Below are 26,692 nucleotides of genomic sequence, written 5' to 3' on the forward strand. Positions count from 1 at the left end.
TGTATGAAATGTTAGTCTTTTTATTTATAAAGAAAATTAAAACTAAAGTCAGTATTTCAAGCCAAGAGGCTTTTCAATACTCTGGCACATGTTCACAAGGCCGTCAAGTTTCTTGTGTTCTTAAAAAAGATGCCATTAGATGAGTTTTAGCCTCAAATTTCTACCCCCTCAACCCCTGCTGCTCACCATCCCATAGGGCCATTAGGCATGGCATCTGCCATCTGATTTCCACTCACAGAGCTGCGCTAAAGCTGTTCCTGCCTGCTTGCTGCAGTGCTCTCAGACTCTGGCCCATGGGAATGACACATAACTATCTGATAGTATGTACGGCCGGAGTTCCCCTGTTCCCCAGAGACTCTTCACTAGACTCACCAATTTGCTATTCAAAACCAACTGCCCCAACATTCCCTAGAATTCTACTCTAGACTTCACTCTACATCTTCTCCCAGGCTTCTTAAATCCTATGACTAAAGTTGTAACTACTACCCTATGTAATCAATGTCCTAACCTAGATCTGTATACCCAATCTCTTTGGAGTCCCAGATACAAATTCCCAATAGATTGTTGGATATCTTCACACGTATATCTAGAAGAGAAGGTCCCATATGGCGGTTATGATTTGAATATAAAGTGGTCCCAAAGGTTCATGTGTGTTGAAGCTGTGGTCTTATACCAACAGTGCTATTGAGAGGATGCTAACTTCATCAATGATTCTTCCACAGTTGAATGATTACGAAGAGGTGGGACCTGGTTGGAAGAAGTGGTTATAGAGGGCCTATCTTTCTTCTTCTTTTAACATTTATTTATTCAAGTAAAATATTTATTTTTATTTTATGTATATGTGTGAGTGTCTGCATGAATGCCTAGTGCCCATGGAGACTAGAGGGTGTTGAATCCTCTGGAATTAGAGTTAGAGATGGTTGTGGCCCATGTGATGGATGTTCTTGGAACCAAAGTCAGGCCTTTTACAACAGCAGTAAGTGCTATTAGCTGTTGAGCCATCTTCTCAGCCCCTTCTTTGCTGCTGCTGCTGCTGCTGCTTCTCTCTTCCTCCTCTTGTGTGCATACACACACACCATACTATGTATGTAAAGGTCAGAGGACAATCCTTTCTTTTTTTCAGCAAGTGCTTTTACACATGCAGCTATCTTGCCAGCCTGGAGGAATGTGTTTGAAGGATGTATCTTGTCCCCCAGCTGTCTCCCCCTCCCCTCTCTCTGCCTCATATCTACCTTGAGGTGAACAGCTTTGTTCCTCCATTCTCTTTTCCCAAGAGAACAGACTGAAACTCTGAAACCAGGAAACAGAACCATCTTTCTCCCATTCTGTGAGGTGATGTACCACCCTGATGACACAGTGAGCTAACACAAGGACTAAGTTCCTTCCCTAAGATAGCTCAAGCCTCACAGAGGACTCCGTGTTCTCCCAAGACTAGAAACAGTCCCGGTTTACTTCTCCTTCTCTCACCCCATCCTCACACACCGCTCAGCCTCTCTAGACTGACAGCAGCAGAAAGGAGGAGGAAGAGCTCTCAGCAGGGATTCCTCTAGCAAGAGTGAAGGCTCTCACATGAGCTTCAATGGAGGGAGTTTGTCCTCGAAACAAAATTCATCAAATAGGAGCAGAAAGTAGCAAAGGAACAAGGGTCACATGGTAAACACCACCCAGACACTACAAACCTAGGAGGCAAATGTTTCTATAATGTACATGTATAGAAGACAACGTAGGCCAGAAGATACCTTACCTTGACCAAAAGTATACACATGACCATCCTTGGTCAAAGCCACAGAGAACTGAGTTCCACAAGCAACCTTTTTAATTCCAATTCCACAAAGGATATCAACTTTCTGTGAAATAAAAGTACAAGGCATGTGCTCAGAAGGAAGAACAAAACAAAACAAAAACTCACGGGTTTTCCTACTGGCATTTACAACATCTAGTAGGTCTCCAATAAAAAGGCCAACTGTCACTGACTTGTTTTACCTGAGCCATATTCCTAAAGATTATTTTCTGCTACTGCTCTAGGTGGTAACTGAGTGTGTGGGAGAAAGTGTACAGAGGCTGGGAAGTGTGGCTACCATTCTTAGGGACTCACGTAAAGTTGAAGCATTCCACTGAGGAACATAAACCAAAGAAAACCACGACCTTTTAAAGAACACTGCAAGATCCTGAGAGATCACACACAGCTACCTGTCAGTTTGCTTTCTTTTTACTTTTCCCAGGTGATAAAGGCTGCCTCTACATTCCCCAGGAAGGAAGTTTTCTGCTTCTCTGCATCCCTATTTGAACATTCTTCAAAGCAACTATTAACATGTTAATATGATAGCAAACTGAACTTGAAAACAAAGCTGGAAATCATGTCATGATGCTTTATTAAATATGTAAGGAAAGCCCACATAACAAAGCTGCACAAGTCTGTAGAACCAAGAAACCTAGTGAGCATAATAACTGTTCCTAGTTTATTTTCTATGCACTCATTTCTTATATATATGTGTATATATGTTGTTTTGAAAGATGCACAATTCAATGGTAAAAAGCTGACACAGTAACTGCAGGCAGAGCTGTAAAATCTGCCCATGGATCTCTCCCTAAGGACCCTGGCAGTCTGGTTTCCCCTTTATATGGGACAGAGTCACTCAGCACTCAGCCTGTCTGCAGAGACAGAGGCTTATCCTTGCAGAATGTTTACATCCATTCCACTTTAGTAATGGCTTATTTAAAAGCCAAGATCTAGAATGTTGGACATTTGAGAATAAGCAACTGAAGGCCTTAAACACTCATTACAAAATCTTCAAGCTAAAGTATTTCCAATTTAAAAGAGGTGCTGATAAAAGTGGAATCTAATTATTATTGTATTCAAACTGAGGTTCAAGGCAGTAACTGACCTGAGGGGAGGATTTTGCAGTGGAATTTCCTAAGCCCAGTTTTCCATAGTCTCCATCTCCAAATGCCCACACCATGGAACCATCGGCTGACACTGCCAAGGTGTGGTTCAGCCCACAGGCCACCTGGAGAAACAGCAGAGTATTCAGTGAGCAGATCATCTTGCCAGAACACAAACTCGGCTTCCAGAACTTTTTCTTCTTGACTGAAAATTTCATGTGTTGTTTTCCAAGATTCTTACTAGTTTTGGTAACTGATCCAAATGTTAAGCCAAACACATTAACCAGAATTCCCAAGATACTTAAAGAATGCTTTTCTTCAAAGTAAAATCCTTCAAGCATCTGTAGCTAACTAAGAACATAAAAGTACAAAAGGCAGGGGAAAAAGTACACATAACCAAGCAGTGGCGCATGCCTTTAATTACAGCACTCGGGAGGCAGAGGCAGGTGGATCTCTGTGAGTTCGAGGCCAGCCTGGGCTACAGAGTGAGTTCCAGGACAGCCAGGACTGTTACACAGAGAAACCCTGTCTCAAAAAAAAAAAAAAAAGGTACATGTAACTCAGAAATATTCCCTGACTCCAGAGGCTGTCTCAGCAACGACACAGGAAAGTCAAATCTTACCCACGACCGAGAGACACTGTCAATGTGTTTATGCACAGAGGGAAAAATTCAGCCATCCAACTCAATGCTGCCACACAGGAGCAACAACCAAACAGCACGGTGTAAATGGAGTTTTGTTGTTGCTGCTGCTGCTGTTTGCTTGTTTGAGATGAGTTATGACACATAACCTCAACTTTGCTTGAACTCTTCATCCTCCTGTTTCGGCCTTTCAAATGCTGGCATCACAGGTGTGTGTCACCACACCCAGCTTTTTTTTTTTTTTTTTTTTTGGTTTTTCGAGACAGGGTTTCTCTGTGTAGCTTTGGGGCTTTCCTGGATCTCGCTTTATAGACCAGGCTGGCCTTGAACTCACAGAGATCCTCCTGCCTCTGCCTCCCAAGTGCTGGGATTAAAGGTGTGCGGCTCACACCCAGCTTTTTAAAAGACTTTAAAAGCAAGTTGTAGTAGTACTTTATGGGCAGTGTTTTTTAAGCAGTCACATCCAAAAATTAGGAGCCAAAAACTGTGAATTTTTCACAATGAGAAAAAAAATCATAAAAAAATTATAAAATATGTCACACAAAATGTACAGACCTTAAATGCAACTAGGGATTCTTGTCTTTCTAATAGGAAATATCTAAGTGCAAACAGAAGAGGTAAGAAAATTACTATCACTAGAGCATTGTATTGACTTATGCCATGCCTGTCCAATCTGATATCCCTCCAGCGCAGTCACTCTCTCTGGAAGTTTTTTGTTAGAGGTGTTTCCAAGACCCAGACGACCATAGTCACCATTCCCAAAAGTGAAGAGTTTGCCATCTGATGTTACTACTGCTGAATGCTTGAAGCCACAAGACATCTAGGACAGAACCAAGGAGAAAAAGGTTTGTAAGAAGAGAGTCTAGGAAAGAAGCCAGTCAGTTTCAGTTATGAATGCAGCAGTGCATTTGGCATACAAGTGAAGATCAGGCCGTCCACCTGCCTACACAGCCCTTCTGGTCTGCCTCAGCAGGTTCAGGAAAACCAAGGAGTCCCTGGAATAACTGTCAATACTTGTGACTATGTACACTGACCTAGTCTAAAGGAGATAATGAGTGGAAAAGTTTATAGTAAACTCCGGGTGTTGTGTAGTTTTTCAACATTATCTTATATCACCAGCTGATATAAGATGACAGACACGCGCATCCCTTTTGCAACAAAAAGGATGGGGTTAAATAAGGCCCCCCTCTACCTACCAAGAACTGTAAGGTAGGACCTAATCCTGTGGTGTTTTTCCAAGACCCTTGCAGCATTGTATCCTGGACCAAGTTAGATGGCTTGGAAAAGTTAAGTACATTCTAACATTAAAATCTATTTAATTCCTGAAAAGCTCAATAACGAGCCTGCATAACCAAAAACAGTGGATCTCTTATACCTCTCACAGAATCTGTTTTTATACTTATTTCTCCTAGCTGAACTTCAGAATGCTATTTAACAACTCCGTATCAACATTCAAAGGCAAACGTATCCACGCCAGGCCTGACCTGTACCACTTCTTCTCCTTGTAAGGCCTCGATCTGCCTTGGCCGCCGTTGCCTGTCACTGTTCCCATGACCAAGTTTGCCGTAGTCTCCATCTCCCCAGCTAAAGACTTCACCACTTTCTGTCAGGGCCATTGAGTGCCCATCAGAGCCACAGGAAGTCACCAGCTGAGTCACCACAAAGCCTAGAAGATAACAGAAATACAAGAGGTGTTAAATGGTAAAACATTATTCTTGCAGCTGCTATAGAATGCCCTAAGATTTGAAATGGTACTGTGAATAACAAACTTTTTAAATCTTTAAATCAAATTTACAGACACAACCTGGCAAAACTGGGAGCAGTCACACAAACTGATGAAGATGAGGGAGGATAAGAACAGCAGTTACAGCCACTAAGGGTGATGGTATTCTAGCCACTCCTATAAACACTTTCAAAGGACTGTCTCATTTCTCCTTCCACAGAGATCTAGGGCACAGGCAACAACACCCCATTTTCTAGAGTTGCAGAGACTGAGTTGCAAAGTAGTGTAGTGGTTATGGAGAGCCAGGGACAGGAAAGAATGGGTAGGAACCCAGCCTGTGTTCCTATCTACACTGCAGCACTCTACCATCCAGGTCTGCAGGAAGTTCTTGTCAACTCACTGGTATGTCTTAAGTAGAAGCATTTCCTTAGAGTCCTCTGTGTTCTCCATGGAACAGACATGCTCACTCTACAGCCTGTGGGCCAAACACATCCTAAGATGGCTATGGATGCAGCCTAATACATTTGCAGATGACTTCATGTCACATGTTCAAAGGTTGGAGATCCCTTATTGTAAGCTTTGGGATCCATGAGACCCTGTAGTTGCTTTTCTTAAGGCATTCTTTCTCAAGTCACACAGAGCTTTGCCAGAAATGCCCTTTAAACTCTCTAGCACAGCTGGAGATTTTCATGTGGACTGGTTTTTATGTTAATGAAACACACACATGACTCCCTAGTCACAGTTTAACAATTTTAAAGAACTGTTTGCAATTTTAAAACAATTCATTTTCCTTGGGTCTCAAATACATACCTGCTGCTGGATTCTAGCACTCCTACTTGTGAAACAGCTTAAGATGTAGAATTTAGGCTGTATGCATTCCCTAACTAGAATCCAAACATAAGCAAACCCCACGGGTTCGCCAAGTTGACAAGAGTTCCAGTAGATGCACATAGTCAGGTCACAGTTTCTAACCATTTTAAAGTCAAGGTAGCCTCACCTTGCAGGGCTGAAATAACAGTCAGTACATGAAGGTCATCTGAATTTCCTTGCCCTAATCTGCCATAGCTTCCTTCCCCACAAGCCAACACTGTGCCATTGGCCTGGATGACAAAGGTACAGTTCTGACCACATATAACCTAGTATAAAACACAGGATAAAAAACATCTTTATTTGGGTCGAATATGATCAAGATACACAGTGTACATGCATGAAATTATCTAAAATAAACCTTACCTCCCCGTTACCCTCACTGTTAATCTCCAGCTTCAGACATTTTAGGTGATCCATGTACCCGAGGATATCTCTACCAGTTCTTTTCTCCTTTGCACCAAAACTGGCTTACCTGTGGCTTCCCTAAAACCTTTGATTATTATAATTTTGATAACAATCAAGGCCCATCGGAGGCCCATCTGAGATAAGTTATAAGAGTTCAGCTAACTAAACTAAACTGTGTTGCACAGCTAAACAGCACAGGTAAGAGAAAAAGAAGGAAAGGTGGTAGAGAACTCCTAAAGCCTGGGGCAGAAAGAGGCAGAAACTGGAGAGGACTAAAACAGGGAAGAACAGTGGATTCCACAGCAGCTTAAGTAGGAGAGCTGAAGTGAAATGAACGGCCTCAAGGACAGTTTGGGAACATAGTACCCGGACTATTAGATGGAGAGAGGAGTACCAATAAAGTCTGGCTAAAGGTTCTAGGTAGTTCTAGGTTCCCAAAGAGAACAGTGATTAAGATTAGCTCAGCTTCCACAAATATACACTGCACTGGCCTAATACATTGTGATATTAATTCACTATACTTGGAGGCAAGAACAATTTAGAAACTTCTTAATAAAATGTCTTGAGTACAATAAAACCTTAGCAAGCTTTCATTTGGAGGCCACAGATAAAACGAGGTTCTTTAATGATTCACCACAATGGACTATGAAACTGACAAGCTTCAACCCAAAGTAAGTTCCAGACAGCATTTGGAATTCCCACATTTCTTCCCTAGTCTTTACTCTGTTAGTTACCTGTTGGGCCTGTGAGAATGAAGGAGCAGTGGCTGGTACCATTACATTTCTTCCCGCTTCGGCCAGCTGTCCATGCCTGCCAGCACCCCATAAGTAGACATCACATTTACCTCCCAGGTGCCAGTCCTAGAAAACCCACAGGCACCTAAAGTTAGGATCATCCAGTTGCTCAAACAAATACATACTGAGCACAAGCATGTGCCAACCACTACAGGAAACAGAAGGACACAGACATGTGCATTTACAATCAAAAGACTGACTGAAACCCACCACATAGTAATCTTATCTTTACTGACCTCAGGCCTGGAAGTTGCCCAAGACATAATTTGTTCATCCATGCCATTGATCCACTTGCTGTTATCCTGCAAGACAGAGCACACATCACAATCAACGATGCTTTGTCAGGATTTAATCTGCTCCTGACTACAGATAAAGCTTCCTTTCTAAAGAACATGGTGATATTAGGACAAGTCAAGAATACTTGTTCTTATTTTGTTTTTAAGAAAACAGGGTCTTGCTATGTTGCTCAGGTCAGCTGGCTTCAAACTCTTGGTCTCAAAATTCTCTTGCTTCTTCCTCCTAAGAAATTCGGGCTATAGGCATATGCCACCCCATCCGGCAACTCCAATGTCACAGTAGTTTCAAACTTGCACTTTGCCTTCTAATATTTACTTTTATTATACATGTTTTCATTATCATTGTAGCCTTGATTCAATGCTAAAACCATTTGGGGCTAGAGAGATGGCTCAGGAGTTAAGAGTACTGGTTGCTCTTCCAGAGGACCTGGGTTCAATTCCTAGTATCCATATGGCAGTTCAAAACTGTGGTAATATATCGTGTACTCTAATAAAATGCCTGAAGATCAGAGAACAGAACAAGCCACTAGATTAAACATAGAGGCCAGACAGTGGTGGCACACACCTCTAATCCTAGCATTCGGAAGGTAGAGATCCATCTGGATCTCTGTGAGTTCAAAGCTACCCTGGACTACATGAGATTGACTCAGTCTAGGAGAGAAACAGAGCCTGGCAGTAGTGGCACACACCTTTAATCCCAGTACTTGGGAAGCACACACACCTTTTTAATGGCTGGGCGGAGAAAGGTATAGAAGGCACGAGGAGACAGGAACTAAAGCTTTTTGGCTGAGGGACCCCTTTCTGCTAGAGGCCTATTGGCTGAGGCTTTTTTAAACGGAGGAGTTGGTAAGGTAAGAGGTGGCTGTGGCTTGTTCCTTTGTCTCTCTGATCTTTCAGCATTTACCCCAATATCTGGTCCCGGTTTTTTTTGTTTTTGTTTTGTTTTAATTAAAAAACCACTTTAACAATTTGTGTTACACACAACTGTCTGGAACTCCAATTGCAGGGGACCCGATACCCATGGCAGAACACGAATACACATAAACTAAAATAAATAAAAAAAGAAGATCTGTTTAAGAGCACCTATGAGGGCAAACCATGTACAAACCTACAGCCTCCCTAGATTCTTTGTCTGGTCTAGTGGGTAAGTCTCGTCATCGTTTTGGGCTATAGTTTCCATACCTATAAGATGATATTAGGGCCAAATGGTGTTCAAAAACACCTGTTATACTCTGTTCTATTCTATTCTCCGATTCTATTCCACTCCTCTCTTGTCTATCATCTGTATGTATGTGGTGCTGGTGCTGAACTCAGGGCCCTGTACATGTCAGGCAGGTGCACTGAGTATAACATCCACAACAATATGGAAGACATTTCTTGATTAAAAAATGATATATTCAGATAATTTTCCTCAAATCAGTTATTTGTTGTTGTATTTACATTTTTATGTTCAAATATTTGCATACATAAACCTTAATTAAGGTTAAGTCAGGTACTGGCTTGCACCTCCTATATTAGCATTTTACCTTTATCATCATTTCTACAGCTAGACACTATCAAATACAGTCAAAAAGAAAGGGCACCAAACACTCTTCTGTATTCTGTATTCTTCTGTTTAAAGTGTGGAGTAAATCAGAATCTCTATGTGGCATAAATCTCATAGTGACCAGAAGAAAACTAAAAATGTGTATGATTAAGGCACTTGACAAGCACCTACAGATGAAGCTAACAGAAAAGTATGGAACTACATATGGAGTCAGCAGATTCAGAAGGGCTCTGTCACCAGAGACTCGAATAGGCATCCAACAGAAAAGTATATTCCGTTTAATATAAGGGCATGCCACTAGCTAGTCAAGCCAGCAAAGTAACTGTGGCATACCAAAGCAGCCATGGTGCAATCTCCACTACAAATAACAGCAGCTCATGCCTCACTTACCATGAGGAGTACTAGCTCATCCTCGGGAACAGGCTCTAGATCTGGGACAGTAAATGACTCTGGAAACTGTGCTCCATTGGTCAGGGCTTCTGCAGCCTTGATTGTGGTTGAGAAGCATTCTAACCAGGCCCACTCATTAGGATTCCAGGATGCAGGGTCAGGGAGGCAGTTCTCATGGTGTGGTGGCACCGGAGGGCTACACAACAGCTGATCCAGATGAAGCCCCACAGCAAGGGAAGCCAGACATTGCATGTAGGGGCTGTGAACAAGCTGGTCGCCACAAACCACATGAGGCTAAGAAAAAAACAAAAAACAAAAAGAATGACACGTTAAGGAGCCTATGTCAGATATTCTGAGTAAACTTATGAAAGCTTATAGAGCTAATAAAGAAAATTCTACATATTCTTCACTCAATTTTCTCTAATATATAAAATTAACTTATATAATCATACAACATTCATCAAAACTAAGAAACTTATGCTGGCACAATATTAGCCAAACGAGAACTTTATTTGGTTTTGCCACTCATATCCCTTTGTGTGTGTGTGTGTGTGTGTGTGTGTGTGTGTGTGTGTGTGTGTGTTTTCCTGATTATAAACAAGGTATATAACACCTAAATCACAAAGACCTGGCTCTTCTCACATTTCTTCCTTTACCAAGAAAACCTTGGTAGTCATCAAAGACAAATCCTCTTTTATGACAGTCTTTAATCATGACAGAGCAAATCTATCACAGAGACCATGAAAATTAAATCCAGGCAGATTCTTCAGTGAAATTAACTGGGTATGGAGTGAATAAATAATCTGAAAAAGAATGTATCAACACTACAAATTTGAGGGTTATAGTTTCATTTTACTCAGGTGAAAATAAAAAATAAAGAAAGAATGGGCTTAAGATTACTGAACAACTGCGTAGGTACAAGTGACTTCACTTCTGTCCCACTAAGCTACAATTATTCCCCTCAAATGTCCTGTCCCTGTGGGAGGGATGAGTGGGGTGGAATCCGAATTCCAGAATACCAAGTACTATAGGAATTAGGGTATGAGTTACCTTTTCATAAGCATATTGCTCTTGAAGCATCATGGGTAGCCGCTCCAGAAATGCTCTCATGCAGGGAGCCATGTTTAACCCCAGAACACCCTGTTGTTTCAGGGCTGTCCTACAGGTTGCTAAAACATGATTGGCAGAAGCCCATTCTGCTGTACAGTTCACAACCAAAACATCCTGGTAGAAAAATAGATTATGCCATATGATTAATATATTTAAATAAAAGATTAAAAAAATCATTCCACCATCAATCAACCTGAGAAATTCTCTCCAGTAATTGGATTAAATACTTTTCATTTTTATATATAAAAAAAGTCTATGAAGCTTTAAAACATCCTAATTTTAAGTAAAACAAGTGAATAAAACAAAACAAAAAGCCACCTTAACAATTTTTCCTTAAAAACAATGTTAATTATCTGCTAGTTCACAGGACTTGTAAAACTAGGCATTCAGTACACTTCACAAATATGACATGCCTACAGGGACAGTAGTAGAAATAAAAACAGTTATTTCCTCAGGAACACAATGCAAAAGTCCCAGAACTGCCCTATTCGATGCAGTAGACTCCATGGCTGTTTGTACTGCTTAGGGCGCTACGTACTATATTGCTAATCTCAAAAACATCCTAGGCTTGGTTAGCTTTTATTTTTATTTTTAGTAGGATCATTCACATGGGATTATAGCTTCTTTTAACACTATTTAAGCACATAAAATGTAACTCAAACAGCACACTGGCTTTAATCTTTGAGAGTATGAACACTGCTATAGGGTAATACCATACATCAGAATTTTTTTACAGCAGGTGGCTAGCACTTTTATTAGACTCTTAAATTTCAAAGCCATGATATATTTTGGGTACTTAAATGTTTTTGAGATTTTTTTTCCCCACAGAATATTCTTTTGAGATATTTAGTGCTATCAAAATTCATGTGAGAAAATCAGAATCTACTTATGTCTTCCAATGGAACAAATTAAAAAAAAAAAAATCAAATCAAGCACTTTCGGCAAAGCTCAGGTACATCAGAAAGAAACTAGATAAGAAATGAGCATCCTCAGGTTCTAACCCCTTTCTACCATTCATTAGATGCATTCTCTTGGGCAAGCAATAATCTTTCAGGTAGCAGTTGTCCCTCTGGGCAGTGAGAGGCTTAGACTGTAGCTTCTAACACTTCCCTAGGCTCATACTCAATGACTTGCTGGGACTGGAAGGTTACCTTTGATCTATTTGAGCAGGCAGCTACCCCAACTTCTGGAATCCATACTGTGGTCTGAATAGCTCCAGAGCCTATCACAACAGTTTGTAAGACAGAGCCATCCTAAAATGAGATATATTTATCAGTGCTCATTTCCTAACTTTAAGCATTGTTGACACATCTGTTACTTTATATTCACAAAATATACATTAAAAAATTATAACTGAGCTGAATTCAACAACATTGACTTTTAACCTACTTTTCACTTTATAGCCACTTTTCATTTTAAAAATACTTATCAGTAAGAAAAACCAAAGGACAGGAGATTGGTTCTGCAGATGATTCATCTATCTTATACAAAGAGTCATCTCTATAGGAGCTTCTTCATTACCTAAGACACTGTTACTCTAAGATAATGTAAAATGTCTCTTAACATTAAAAAAAAATATCTGTGTTCTTACCCTTAAAGACCAAATGTTCATAAGCCCTCCAAGTCCACCAGACACCAAAGCCAACCCATCAGAACTGAAGGCCACAGTCCGAACAGGAGTGATGTGTCCCCGCAGCTGATAAACACACTTGGCTCCTGCCGATTTCCTACAGCCATCCTACAATTAATTGTTTTGAATATGTATTAGTTACAAATAACGTACAGGTTCGAGATTCTGAGACTGGAAATTTTACATGTCAGTAGTAGGAAACTGGGGGTTGAGGTAGAGACACTTTCTCCCATAGTTACTTAACTTGATGTGCAACAAGAAAGCAGCAGCCTAATTTTGTTTCTATGTTTTTTAAAACTAATTTTCTGTCTTTTTTTTGTTTTGTTTTGTTTTTTAAGATAGGGTTTCCCTCTGTAGCCCTGGCTGTCCTGGAACTCACTCTGTAGACCAGGCTGCCCTAGAACTCAAAGACCTGCCTGTGTCTGCCTCCTAAGTGCTGGAATTAAAGGTGTTCACCATCCCTGCCTGGTTAATTTTCTGTTCTTTAAACAGCAGAAATTACTATATTTCAAAGTTCCAATATCTGTGGGACAGAAAATTTTGACTTTTGCTTGTGACCAACAGCTTGACTTCATGTAATTTTTATTTTCTCACCTATCACTTGTGAACTACATGTAATCATTCTACGTAAGCAGGTTTCCCTACTGTCAGCTGATGGTTCTGTCTGTAACACTGTTTTGGGTGGTACTTCCCTCCTATCATTTAGCTGGCTACTCCTTCCCTTCTCCCTGCAATTGCTTCCTCTTTATTCTAGTTAAGGATAGTACCAGAGGCACCCATCTACCCAAAGGCCACTAAAGGGAGCTTCTTTCCTCAAAGGGTGTTTGAATCACAGACAGAAAGGAGCTGCAAACTCGTTTGCAGAGACTCAGTTTAATCAGGCACTCAGTATTTAAAGAAATGTAAAATGGCGATATTAGTATCTTATTATTTGGAGTTTTTACTTAATAGTAGGGGTTTGGCTTCTATTTTAAAAATTAGATACTTGGTTAACAACAGGCTCTTAATTCTACAGAAGTGGCAATCAGCTGGGCACTTGATATCAACACTTACTAAACAGGGTCAGAGCCCACCTAGTAACTGAATGCCGAGGCTCTGAAACATTTGGAAACAGCAAAAGGTTTCTGAAAATATCATGACCAAAAAATTAATGCAAAACCAAACACGTACGGACGGACCCCAGGCATCTCTGACAGTGACTGCCTCTGCACTGCAGACCCTGCTATAGCCGTGGTTCTGAGTACGTGCGTCTCCCTGCACTGCACATGTTGTCCCCTGTGCAACACACACCAGTGAAGGCTTCATGAAACACCCTGGTTAAGATTTGAGATTATATGCTAGGAATTGTAGTGATTTCTTTACATACAAAGTTTTCTGTTCTTACAGAAATGTAATCGTTTAATTACAGAAAACAAAGTCTTTTTGTATTTTCCGATTACCATTCAATAGCAAGCATCAAACTCGTATATCTTTGGGTTGTACTAAATTTGAGTATTTGATTTTAAAACTTGGTGTTTAAGTCACTGACCAATTTAATTTTTCAAAAAAATCTTTTGGCTCAGAATTAGGACAGAATTTCCAACAATTTTGAAATGATTCTATTTATACACCTGCCATTCTGTACAATGCACTGATGCAAAACCATGTTCTCAGTACTGACAATTATGAAATAAAAAATTGGTCAACTCTGAAGGACTTTCACTATCAAACACTCAGTCAAGACTTAATTCTTTAATGTAAAAATAAACATGCACATGTATCCCATAAGTATGTAAATTTGCTTTCCTCTTTAATAAATGGTAAAATCAGATGTATAGCAAAGAATTGATCTAAAATAAATTTCATTATGATTTATTATCGGTGAATGTTTGCTGTGCTCACCTACTTTATATACCCACACAGGGTTGTGTAAAAGTTTCTTAGGTGAAGAGGTTGAGAGTAGAAAAAGTCTAGGAAGTCTACTCTGAGATGAAGCATGCGTGCCTTCTGGTTTTGTCTGTGCTTTCTCTTCTCTTAACTCCCAGATTCATGAGTTTATGTGACTTGTCTAGATGTCTTTGTAAGTATCTAAGCTTGTAACTCTTCTTTCAGCAGGTGGGATTCTTTTTTTTTTTTTTTTGGTTTTTCGAGACAGGGTTTCTCTGTGTAGCTTTGTGCCTTCCTGGAACTCACTTTGTAGACCAGGCTGGCCTCGAACTCACAGAGATCCGCCTCCCTCTGCCTCCCGAGTGCTGGAATTAAAGGTGTGTGCTACTATCGCCTGGCTCAGCAGGTGGAATTCTGACATTGGTAGGAGATGCCCTGGATGGTAACTCCTACAGTGTCACCCCACTGTACCCGACTTCACTCAGGACTAGTATATCCATAACACCCATTTTATCCATCACCAACATGATCACCACTCAATACACAGTAAACGCCTCACAGCAACCAGTAATGATAGTGTTCTTGACTTATAAAAATTACATGAACTTGAGAAAGCATACAAATTACAACAGTCATTACATTTCCCTGATGGCTCATGCCCTTCAGGTATAGCAGTAAATGCCTTACTGAGGAGGAGTTATTGCACTATAGTTTCAGATAAAGTCTTAAACAGCCACACATTACCTGACAATTTGATTCCTGGTCCCACCATCCTTCTGAGCTACTCATACTGGTCTGTGTGGTATCTTGTGGAATACGCCAAACACACACTAAGCCATTCTGACAGCCACTTAATAAAAAAATCACAAAGGAAAACATATCAAATGAAAATCTGAAAATCTACTCTGTATTTCTTTTAGACAATCTCTAAAAAATTTATTCATTTGTTTGTTTTTATGTGCATTGGTGTTTTGCCTGTATGTCTGTGTGAGGGTGTTGGATCTCCTGGAACTGGAGTTATAGACAGTTGTGAGCTGTCATGTGGGTGCTGGGGATTGAACCCGGGTCCCTCTGGAAGAGCAAGTACTCTCAATCACTGAGTCATCTCTCCAGCTCCCTCTTAGGTAATTTTATGGAGTTACACACATTATAAAAATAGTAACAGACACTAAATTGAGATTACTGAGAAGTCATACTATTCCAAGTAACAGTCTACACGACCATAAAAGCCAACACACACACAGATTTATAACATACGTGGCCATCAGTAACTGCAACTTGGCTCCTTTCCCTGGAAGGCTACACCAGGCGATACCATTTACAGTGGATGGATGACAGAGTGAATGCAGACAGCGCCAGCATCCTGAAACCAGCCCCCAGAGTTTCACAGTTTCTTCTTTGGCACATGTCATAAGAATATGGCCTGTTGGGTCCCATTTCATACTAACAAGAGTCTCCTTAAAATGGTAGGGAAAAAAATCAGAATAATACTCGCTTCACAATAAGTATTTTATATTATTTGTGGATGATACTTCTATAACACAATTATTTTTATATGAATCTGATATTTCTACATAATTCCTAATCTTAATCAACTTGCCTTTTAATACAGTCTACATTATATATCAATTACAGTCAAAGCTGAATAAATGTCAAGATAAATAAACTTTGAAAACCTGGCTCTGAAGACATACAGTACTTTTCCTTTGCATGTGTACATACTAAATCATTTTACTGACTGCTAATCATTACAATGTGAAAAGACAGAACCAAAAACAGAAAAAAAAAAAAAAAATCCCTCACCCCAAATTAGTGAAAATGCTTATGAGAGTCTAGGGCATGTTTTGTGTTTATATGTCTTGACCACTGTGCTTTTCTGTTTTTCTTTTCATTTTTTTTATAATTTTATTTTATGCATATGAGTATTTTGCCTGCATGCATGTCTGTGCTCTATGTGCATGACTGGTGCCTGCAGAGGCCAGAGAGGGCATAGGAATCCCTGGGACTGAGTTACAGAAGGCTGTGAGCTGCCATGTTAAATGCTGGTAATTGAACCTGAGTCCTCGGGAAGAGTAGCCAGTGCTCTTAAACTCTGAACCATCTCTCTAGCCCTCTGTGTTTTTTTTATAACCCTCTTTCCACACTTCTCAACTCCTGGTTTCTTGCTTGTATGTCACCTGACTGGGTGGCCCTGTAAACATCGGACTGGAAACTTCTGAGGTTTCATTAGTGGAAAGCCTGGTATTAATGGAGATACCCTGGGCAGGGGATATTCCTGGGGCACTCATATTTTACTCTTTTGTTTCATTTCTTTTGTAGCTTGATTTTTTTTTTTTTTAAACACAGATTCTTCCATGTGAACACAAGGCACAAAGACTGTGTAAAAACAGATTATTAAATCATAGTAACCAATGCAAAATATTGTTGAAGATACTACTACCAAACAAAACTACAATAGAAGAATCAAGAAAAGCAACCATCTAGAAGATGGCCTTTACCTTATGTGCATCAATAAGAACAATGCCTCCTTTCTCAAGTGGTTCTTTTGTTCCCATTAACAATTTTCCATCAAAATATCCTACTGCAAACGGTCTGTCTTCACTGAACCAGGCAATGCAAGTGACAGATACTACCATGAAAAAGATATAAGAAAAGGATGGATTTGTCATTATCTAGACACATAACTAGACACTTTGAAAGAGATCTGTGCTACTACCATCATAGCAAGAAAACTTCCACATAGCTCACAAGTTAGAACCTACAGCCTAGAGCCCATACAACCCAATTTAAAGAATGTCATTTATGACTGAAAGAAATGACCTCATTGTTAACATTTCATTCTTTTCAAGGAGGTTTTGTTAAAAAAAAAAAAAAAAAAAAAAAAAAAAGAAAGAAAGACAGTAACAATTTGGTTGGTATTAAGGCACTGTACCAGTTCTTTGGGGAAGAATCTACTATAAAAACAGAAGTAAAGTAGCATAAACCATAGAAAACCATCTGCTCGCTTCCTTCAGATGCCCTAATTGGTGTTCTCAGGCTCTCAAGACTGTCTACCCCAGCCTCTGGTCACCACTGCTTTTCTGTACGCTATGAGCTGGGAAGTAGGAAATAGTGCCTAGAGGAAGGGATGGGGAAGGCTGAGCAGATGGGAAGATTTTCCTTTTGAGCCTTTCGAAACTCTCTAGCTTTTGAAGCCTGTGAAGTTATCAAAATTTTAAAAGTGGATTTTAAAAAGCCCAAACCCAAACATAACAAACAACTCTTCTGCCAAATAGAATACCATACAAATAGGCACTGTGATCTATGAATTACTGGACTTTACCCAAATAACTACTAAAAACTGCTAATAAGACATGCACTTACTCAAAGGTACTCGGTAAGAAATAACAGGCAGAATTTGTTTCTTCTGCTGAGTCCAGGAACCTTCCTCCTCCATCTTCCACTATTTCCTTAATTTTACTCAGTGGCTAACAACTTGTTTTTAACTAATGATTTTTCTCCCCTTTGACAGCTCTAACTTTTAAGTTATATTTGGATCCTGCTATAAATGTTAAATCATTCACACAAAGGATGAATGACTAATATGGAGAAACAAAGTGAAGTCTCCCTTTGTCAGAGAGATACAGTAAGGGGCAGGAGAGAAATAGATTTCAATTCAATTACTAATTAAAATCAAATACCTGGAAATTTTAGAGAACAAAGTCAAAAGTAACATTCACTCATCATTTATACTCAACCAAAACCCTTTTTGTCTATTTGTCTAATTTCTTGACTAGTGTAACTTCTTACCATCCTTTCGATAGCAGTGTTCCAGTTCTCGGCGGTGCATAGTAGACACGTCAACAACTTCGATCAGTCCTAGAGACCCATCCATCCGTCCCACCAGCAATAACTCTGGAGACTCTCCAGACCAGGCTGTAGCTGGACCTTCTTCTGGCCAAGCCAGGGCAGACACCCAGTGAGGCTGAATATCTACTAATCCTTTTCCTCCTACAGAAAGAGAAATGTTAATTTACCCTCTTAACTCTTTATTTTTATTTATTTATTTTTGTTTTATGTGCATTAGTGTTTTGCCAGGAGTGCCAGGTCCTCTGGAACTGGAGTCACAGACAGTTGTGAGCTACTATGTGGGTGCTGGGAATTGAACCTGAGTCCTCTGGAAGAGCAGTCAGTGCTCTTAACCACTGAGCCATCTCTCCAGCCCCCTATTTAACTCTTAAAAAAAGAACAAGTACCAGGTGTGGTGGCACACATCTCTAATCCCAGCAATGAAGAGGTGTGTGTGTGTGTGTGTGTGTGTGTGTGTGTGTGTATGTGTGTGTGTGTGTGTACATATATATGAGAGAGATCCCTCTCTATATAGATCTCTTTATATATATATGTGTGTGTGTGTGTGTGTGTGTGAAATAATTATATATACAAATATATAGAGAGCAAGAACCTGTCTCCAAAAATAAATAGAAATTTCAAAAAAAAAAAAAACGAAGAAAAAATACTTATTAGTTAATACACCCATGCAGTCTCCAATTTACAACAGCCTATGAATCTAAAAGTCTGTGAAAACAAGATTTTTTTTACTCATGTCTTATATATCATTCAAGCCAAGTATTTTGCACAACTATGTATAGAACAAAGTACTTCTACAGAAGACAGAATCAAGGAACAGATGTAGTAGCAAATGGCAAGCACTTAAGTGCTTTTCTCTTGCTAGCAAAGTGGCACATGTTCCTTTCCAAGGACAGTGGGAGAAGGCTGAAGCAGCATCATAAGACACTTCTGCTTCTGGTGTAGATGTAACCGTCTTATTAAATAAGAAACACAGAGCCATATACAGAGTTAAAAATCCAAGAGGTCAGAGCTAATAGCAAGTCATGGCAGAAGCTGGACAGTGGTGGCACACACCTTTAATCCCAGCACTTGGGAGGCAGAGCTAGGCAGATAGATCTCTGTGTGTTCAAGGATACAGCCAGCATGGAAACACACACCTTTAATCTCAATAGCAACCATAGAAGACCTGGAGGTCCGTATAGATGGGTTGTGACGAGGAGGTCATGTGGTTGGGTTTACAACCAATGAGAAGGCAGAATAGAAAGTCTATAAAAAGATAGAGACACAGAAAGGAGGTCTCTTGCGGAGAGGTAGGACAGCAGCGGCAGTGAAGGGTAAGGTGTTTAATCTCGGCTCTTAGCTATTGCTCTGACCTCTTGGCTTTTAACTCTGAATCAGCTCTGTGTTTCTTATTTAACAAGGCAGTTACATCTACATTCTGGTTTATTTGTTTTTGACATAGGCCTCATCATGTAGCCCAGACTGACCCCCAACTCTCAGCAATCCTCCTGCCTCTGCCTCCCAAGTACTGAAATTCCATGAACCATAATGCTCAGTGACTCCTCATAATTACTGAAAACCCAATTGATATGAATAATTTGCCTACAGCTAAGACTAGCTAGCTACTCCTCAACTATGTGAATGACAACAGCCATTTCTTAAACACGTAAAAATAAACAAATACTACTAGTAAGTCTATAATTACAATAGTATTTTTGGATTTCCCAGAGAAACACAATAAAAACTGACAAGGAGACTGAGATGGCTTAATGGGAAAAGGCACTTGCTGTTAAGCCTAATGACCTAAATTCAATCCCTGGGATCCACATGGTAGGAGAAAACTTCTTCAAGTTGTCCATACACGCACCATGACATATGTGTAAACGCACATAAATAAATGCAAAAAAGCCTAATAAAAATGTTTATCTCTGCCCAGTATGGTGTGCATGCCTTCAATCCCAGCACTGGGAGGCAGAGGCAGGCAGATCTCTGAGTTTGAGGCCAACCTGGTCTACAAAGCAAGTTGCAGGACAGCCAGGACTGTTACACAGAGAAAACCTGTCTTGAAAACAAAACAAAAACAAAAATTTACCTCTGAAAGAAACATAAATGAACTATTTCAAGTGACTGAAAATTATATAGCTTACAGCCTAGCAACTACTACCTCTCCTCAAAGCCTGCTTACTGCTGCATTAAAAGAAGCTTTGGTTTATAACAGTAGGTATCTGAAACTTCCAGGAAGTGCATCCTGTGCAGGATTCTCATAGCTGTTGAATAGCTCATGGATTTCCAGGTAAAGAGAAGTCAAGCCACTGCTTGACCTCCAAGCCTCAGTGAGAGGACGCTGAGTTGCATCCACTGCAGTAGTCTCAGGACTCTTACCATTTACTTGCCAGATGTTCACCATCTTTTCCAAAGCCCCAGCAAGGTATTTGCCACTGATACTCCAGGAAACAGGTGAGAAGCTTGGGTCGCTAGGTGATCCAAGGCTTTCCTCAGCATCCCCTTCCCTAAAATGAAACAGATGAGTGTGCAATTTCTATCCCCATTTTTAAATTTAGTAAGCTAAATTTCAAACCTTAAAGCAAAGGGTACATACAGGCTAGTTATCATAGGATATTCTTAATCAGCATATTTATCATCACAGAGAAGATGTCAATTATGAAAGAATGATGCTTCAACTACTCATAATTACGACAGAATTTGTCAGTAAAGATATTCAAAATTGTTATGGGTTGTAAACAGGTAGTATTCAGAATACACTGATTTTTGTATGCCTAATTTATACAGAAGGTTTCAGGAAAGGAATCCCATGGAGAGAAAGGAACTTCACCAAATTCACCGTTGGTTGTGATGCCAATTCAAACAGCCATTGTGAAAACTAGTTTGGAGAGTTCTCAAAAATTAAAAACAGAACTGCCATATGGTTCAGCTACTTCACTCCTGGGCATATACACTGAGAACTCCATACGCTATCATTGGAATATTTGTACTCACATATTTATTGCTGTGGTTTTTGTTTGTTTTTACTGTAACATAATTGGAAGTAATCTAGTTGTCTATCAACAGATGAATGGATAATGAAAATCTGGTGTCTATAAAAAATATAATAATATTCAGTTCCACATAAAAATTTAATCACAAAATTTTTAGGAAAATGAATGGATTTAGAATGTATAATATCAAGTGAGATCACACAATCTCAGAAAGAAAAAAAACCATAAGACCTCTTTTATATGTGGGAATCTGGCCAATATAATACATGCAAACAAATGTACATGTGGGTATAATACAATCTGTAGAAAAGAGAACAAAAGGGTTAAACATTAGGACATGGACATGAGTTACAAAGGCATATATAAATCAAATGTGTTTTAGTTTGAAATCTGTCGTGGAGTTTCCATTCTTTGTGGTAGATAAGCACATAAAAATATATTAAATAGTGCCAGTAAAATCCAGTGCAATGCTTCACAGCTGCTGTTCTAAGTGGCTGTTCTGACTGTACAAAAGTCCAATGTAATACACAGACTTTGAGCTTGGTTAATTTCAATGTGTGATTTTTTTTTTTAATTTGAAAAATTTTAAATCAATTTAAAAACATAAAAGAAATAACTACATCTAGTTACAATACTATAAGAATGCAACATGCTGATACAAAACAATTCCTCTAATTCCCAAATAACCACTGAAGACTGATGAAAATTAATATACTGTACTATCTAACTAAACATGTATTTGCTAGTCGGCCCTGTTCAAATTTTTAATAAGCCTAAACATATACTCTGGAGATTTAGAAATACTATTCTAAGAGAAAAACCTTTCAAGTTTTAATGAGAATGGACTATGCTAACATAACCAAGGCGAGGCATGCTAAAGACTGACTCAGCTTTACGCCAGCAGAACAAGCACTTACAGTCTATTGAATACACAGGTCTGTTGCAGTGAGTACTGCTTCTTGGTGACATTCCACACCCGAATAGTGCCATCGTTGCCACTTGTAGCCAGCAGGCCTTTTTTATTACACCAAACACATGTCATTACCTAGAAAAGTTAAGATAGATAAGCCAAGTAAAGTTTTGATTTAAAGGACTTCATCATTTGAAGTTCTATAAAAAAGCTATCTACCGGCCAGGCGGTGGTGGCACACGCCTTTAATCCCAGCACTCGGGAGGCAGAGCCAGACGGATCGCTGTGAGTTCGAGGCCAGCCTGGGCTACCAAGTGAGCTCCAGGAAAGGCGCAAAACTACGCGGAGAAACCCTGTCTCGAAAAACAAAAATAAAAAACAAACAAACAAACAAAAAAAGCTATCTACCATGAAACTGTAAAAATATCCATGGTGTAATCCAATATATATGGTTTCATTTTCTAAATGCCTTGTAAAATACTTAATTGAAGTACAGCTTTAAAGTACTATGCCCAAACTCCTTCAAATTATTTGAGATCTATTAAGATCTTTTTATACACTTTTATTTTATTAATTACCACATCTATATGTATGAATGGGGGAGAACACCTATGCCCAGTGGCAGTCACATTTTGGGGTGTCAGTTCTCTCCTACAGTATTGGTTTCCCTTGGGTCATCAGGCTTGGATGGTAAACATTACCCAATGAGCCATACCTTAAAGGCTCCCTATTAAAATCCTAACTAAATGTTTAATTCAATAAAGATAAACATTATAACATGCTGAGAAGGAATGACTTTAAGAGGCAGAGCAAGCTGCCACACACATTTCTCATATCCCTTCCAGATGGCACTGATGTTAGTGTGGTGGACTTCCTATGGGACTGAAGATGGTTCAGTGGCTACAGGCCTGTACCACTTTTACAGAGGACCCAAGTTTGGTTCCCAGTACCCACACTGGGCAATTCACAACCACCTGCAACTCTAGGTCCAGGGCAGTCAATGACTCTGGTCTCCATGGGTACATGCACATACCCCCTCTACTCTTTTACACACCACATTAAAAAAAAATTTTGAGCCAGGCGGATCTCTGTGAGTTCAAGGCCAGCCTGGGCTACCAAGTGAGTTCCAGGAAAGGCGCAAAGCTACACAGGGAAACCCTGTCTCGAAAAACAAAAAAAAAAAAAAAAAAAAATTTAAAATATATATTCTAAAAGTAACACAGACTCTATAGTGCATTTTAAATCAATTAATACATTTCAGTACTTGCTTCTTAAAAATTTAGAGGAGCCGGGCGTTGGTGGCGCACGCCTTTAATCCCAGCACTCGGGAGGCAGAGCCAGGCGCCAGGCGGATCTCTGTGAGTTCGAGGCCAGCCTGGGCTACCAAGTGAGCTCCAGGAAAGGCCCAAAGCTACACAGAGAAACCCTGTCTCGAAAAACAAAAAAAAACAAAAAAAAAATTTAGAGGCCCACTAGATTAGTCAGCTACAATAGAATAGCAATGTTCCTTGTTGCATAGATAAGCCTTCATTTTTTAGGAAGTGATTTCTTTCTGTCAACCCACACACAAAGAAACTAGAACTGGCAACTAGTTAGGCAAATCTTGGTAATCGTGTGTATGTGTGTGAGAAAAGGAGACACAAAAGAGAGACACTGAGACTTACACTCTGAGCAGTTATACAGGTAATTAACATGCCTTATATTCAAAATACATACTCTGTTTTGATGAGCCTCCAACTTGATAAAAGAGCATTTTCTGAGATCTCCTCCCATATCAGCGAGTGTTTGTGGAGCAGTCTGGTTGTCACGGTCATGTGCAGCAAGAGTGCGCACAAGTTGTTGAGCAGCCCATTGCCTATGCTGTGAGGACAGCCTAGAGGAGAGGCAGCAGGCTGCCAGGGCATTGGCCAGCTCCAGAGGGCCTACAGCAGAAGGATCATAGGAAGGATGGGCATACAATTGGGCAATAAAACCTGCTTAAACAAAACAATGACATGATGCCCAGGTGAGAGCTGGTGGTGAGGAACAAACAAAAATGGGTTAACCCATTTCTTTATAAATTAGCGCTTTTTAAGTAATTATTTTACTAAGGTATGCGTATAAGATATAACATATTTATCTCACATCAAATTCTATGATAAGTCTGATTCACTTCAAATGACTATTTCATTATATACCAATAAATAGTGCTTGCTCTAAAAACGTAGACTGGGAATACAGCAGAAATCATTTTCTGGCCTATGCAAAGGCAATGGGCACTTAAGACCAACAACCTAGTGCCTGTGCTTACAGAGCACCTCAACAGGGACATAACCAGGGTTCTATCTCAGTGATGGAGCACATGATCAGAACGGACAAGGCTCTGGGTTCTAATACTCAGCACCAAATACATGAACCATCTTTTAAAATGGATCTAAATAGCGAGTCAAGGAACTAGATCAGTGGATCCCAAAGTCCACCAATCTCAGCTAAATGTTCCTGATTGAAGCAAAGGTTAAATAGCAATTTAAGTAGTCCTTTCAAAGTGTTATCTTCAATACTGTCTTTATTTAAATTGTATTAAAGAACACGACCATTTATGTTGATTGAAGCCATTACCTATAACCACATGAACTGGTCCATTTTTCTAATACTCATTTCTTGGTCTGAGTAAGCCTGTAAGTCCCAGCATCCAAGAGGCCCAGGTAAGAAGATTGCAGGGGTGAGGCCAACTTGGGACTACACAGTTAGACCTTGTCTCAAATACCAAAGCTATCTCTGAAATTCTTTTATGTTCTAAACTTAAATGTCCTTTATCACAGATGACAACTGCAAAACGACACCTCTTAAAACATGAATCACATCAATTAGAAGACTGTACTCAAACAATATGAAACCCACCTTTCTTTTCTACTTCTGACTTATCATAGTTAGGTCTCAGTTTGGCCCCTTTGTCTGCCAATAACGCCACAAGGGCTTGAGTGACAACAAAGTTTGGGGAGGTTACAAGCTTGTTTTCTTCGGCAATTCCACGGAGAAAGCTGGGTAGAAACTTCCGCTGAATTGGATCGTCCACTGTGGTGAGATTGACACCTGTTGCAGCAGAAATCAAGTTCTGAAGAGGCAATTGGGACAAAGAGTTTAGTTTTGACCTTTTTGGAACACACAGATTTAATTTCAGTGTCAAGACTGCCCAAAGCCGCCTCACCTGTGTACACAGCTGTACCAGCAGCTTAGCAGCACTTGGAGTGTTCGAGGCCAGGCAGCCCACTGCTGTGCTCAGGTAGGCCAGGCAAGAAATGGGCTTGCTGGCCTTGCTGTGCCCACCTCGTGAACGTTCTGAGGTACTTGCCATGGCAGAAGGGCTGGTGGAAAGGCCAGCTCTCCCTGCTGCAGCTAAGCACATTAACCGAACCAGCGTACGGATATCTGTTAACCCCAGAGACTCAAGACCGGCAGCCAGGCTACAACTGGAACCACTGCCAGGAAAAGAAGCACTTCAGATAAACAGAGAAAATAGGTTTCTTAAGGGACAATTTTGCACCCCACATACATATACCTTCCTCATCATCAAAAACAAAAATCAAACAAAAGTTATGCCATCATTAGTCACAAAAATGTCCTTATTTCAAAACATGATATAAAACTGAAATGGTCATCTAAACTTTTCCTTTATAATGAATATTGTATGCATTGAGAGTTATCACTAAACTAGAATATGACATTAGGAATGTTCACAGAGCCTGAACTTTCAGTCTGGAAATCCCCGTGTAGCCACCCTCTATGTCAAGAGATAGAACTCTAGCAGCACATCAGAAGCTTGTTAGGGGCTCCTTGAAGCCACTGTGCCTTAAAGTAACCACTGCCTAAGGTCTATACATTAGATGTCTATTTTTAATCTTTATATAGTGTGAGTTCTGCAGAAACACTCATTCACTCTGTAATTTTTACCTAGTATCAACTGGAACAGCTTAGTTTCCAATTTCCGGAAGAGCAACAAAAAAGATAAGCAACTGACTCTGGCACTAAACTGGTATTCTTTCAACCTAAGAAGAGCCAAGCATCAACTGAATAAATAACAATGATGACTAAGTCTAACCGACGTTCACTCAACAACCTATTTTCAAGTTTGGGAACTCTCTCCTATCCCCCACCACGCTCCTGTGTGAGGTACCTCAGAAGCTAACTGCATCACTTGACACACCACTTACCTGACTGAGAGGAGAGACAGTGCTCGCATGACCATGGTTCTGGCCAGAAGGACTTGAGCTGCAGCGGTCACTCTCTTTAAAGCCACCACCCGGTCGTGAGGGTTTGCGAGGGCTGCTGCCTGCTCTCCTAGTGTTACTCTTCCAGAGGAACTCTTTTCCACAGAGCCCTGGCAACCTGAAAGCAGGACTGTGTCAGTTCTTTACAAAATGAGATAAAGCACCTGGACTACTGAATTCTTCTACCTTGTTTTACATAGGTTCTAGTCTGCAAAGAAATATAGCAAGACAATGTGTTTTGCTCACCTGGATAGAACTAGCAGAAATTCTCTAAGATATTAAATGTAGAGACTTCTGAATTAATTGAAGAAAATTTCCATTAAATACATGTTTGTTTTTCTTCATTCTTTTTATGTGTCACTTCTGATATGAACAGGTATGGGAAAGGCATAGTTTTTTTTTAAACTATTTTATTTGTTTTTATTTTATGTGTATAAGTATTTTGACTTCATGTATGTATGTGCACTGTGTATATGTGCAGTGTCCAAGGAAGCCAGAAGAAGGCATCAAATCTCCTGGAACTGAAGTTACAGACATTTGTGAGCAGCCATGTGGAAG

At 39.9% G+C, this 26,692-nt stretch overlaps 1 protein-coding gene across 14 annotated transcripts in view; it reads right to left on the bottom strand.

Moving 5' to 3' along the window:
• The window catches only part of Herc1 (HECT and RLD domain containing E3 ubiquitin protein ligase family member 1), a 161,501-nt gene that overhangs the window by 15,758 nt on the left and 119,051 nt on the right, over window positions 1-26,692 (bottom strand). For 11 of the 14 annotated variants that reach the window (XM_037207386.1, XM_037207385.1, XM_037207384.1 and 8 more), the window contains 21 exons: window positions 26,078-26,252; window positions 25,075-25,345; window positions 24,768-24,981; window positions 23,604-23,860; window positions 21,895-22,022; window positions 20,364-20,491; window positions 17,943-18,143; window positions 16,652-16,782; window positions 15,411-15,610; window positions 14,898-15,003; window positions 12,249-12,395; window positions 11,809-11,910; window positions 10,598-10,771; window positions 9,548-9,841; window positions 7,552-7,617; window positions 7,256-7,381; window positions 6,244-6,382; window positions 5,008-5,189; window positions 4,188-4,343; window positions 2,886-3,008; window positions 1,745-1,847 (listed from right to left, as the gene is read on the bottom strand). In XM_037207386.1, the coding sequence (XP_037063281.1) occupies window positions 1,745-1,847; window positions 2,886-3,008; window positions 4,188-4,343; window positions 5,008-5,189; window positions 6,244-6,382; window positions 7,256-7,381; window positions 7,552-7,617; window positions 9,548-9,841; window positions 10,598-10,771; window positions 11,809-11,910; window positions 12,249-12,395; window positions 14,898-15,003; window positions 15,411-15,610; window positions 16,652-16,782; window positions 17,943-18,143; window positions 20,364-20,491; window positions 21,895-22,022; window positions 23,604-23,860; window positions 24,768-24,981; window positions 25,075-25,345; window positions 26,078-26,252 (3,423 nt within the window). The remainder of the gene's footprint in view (window positions 1-1,744; window positions 1,848-2,885; window positions 3,009-4,187; window positions 4,344-5,007; window positions 5,190-6,243; window positions 6,383-7,255; window positions 7,382-7,551; window positions 7,618-9,547; window positions 9,842-10,597; window positions 10,772-11,808; window positions 11,911-12,248; window positions 12,396-14,897; window positions 15,004-15,410; window positions 15,611-16,651; window positions 16,783-17,942; window positions 18,144-20,363; window positions 20,492-21,894; window positions 22,023-23,603; window positions 23,861-24,767; window positions 24,982-25,074; window positions 25,346-26,077; window positions 26,253-26,692) is intronic. The other 3 variants (XM_037207391.1, XM_028866277.2, XM_028866288.2) reach the window with 1 other exon arrangement.

The sequence above is a fragment of the Peromyscus leucopus genome, chromosome 7, assembly GCF_004664715.2.
Source record: "Peromyscus leucopus breed LL Stock chromosome 7, UCI_PerLeu_2.1, whole genome shotgun sequence".
Lineage (NCBI taxonomy): Eukaryota > Metazoa > Chordata > Mammalia > Rodentia > Cricetidae > Peromyscus > Peromyscus leucopus.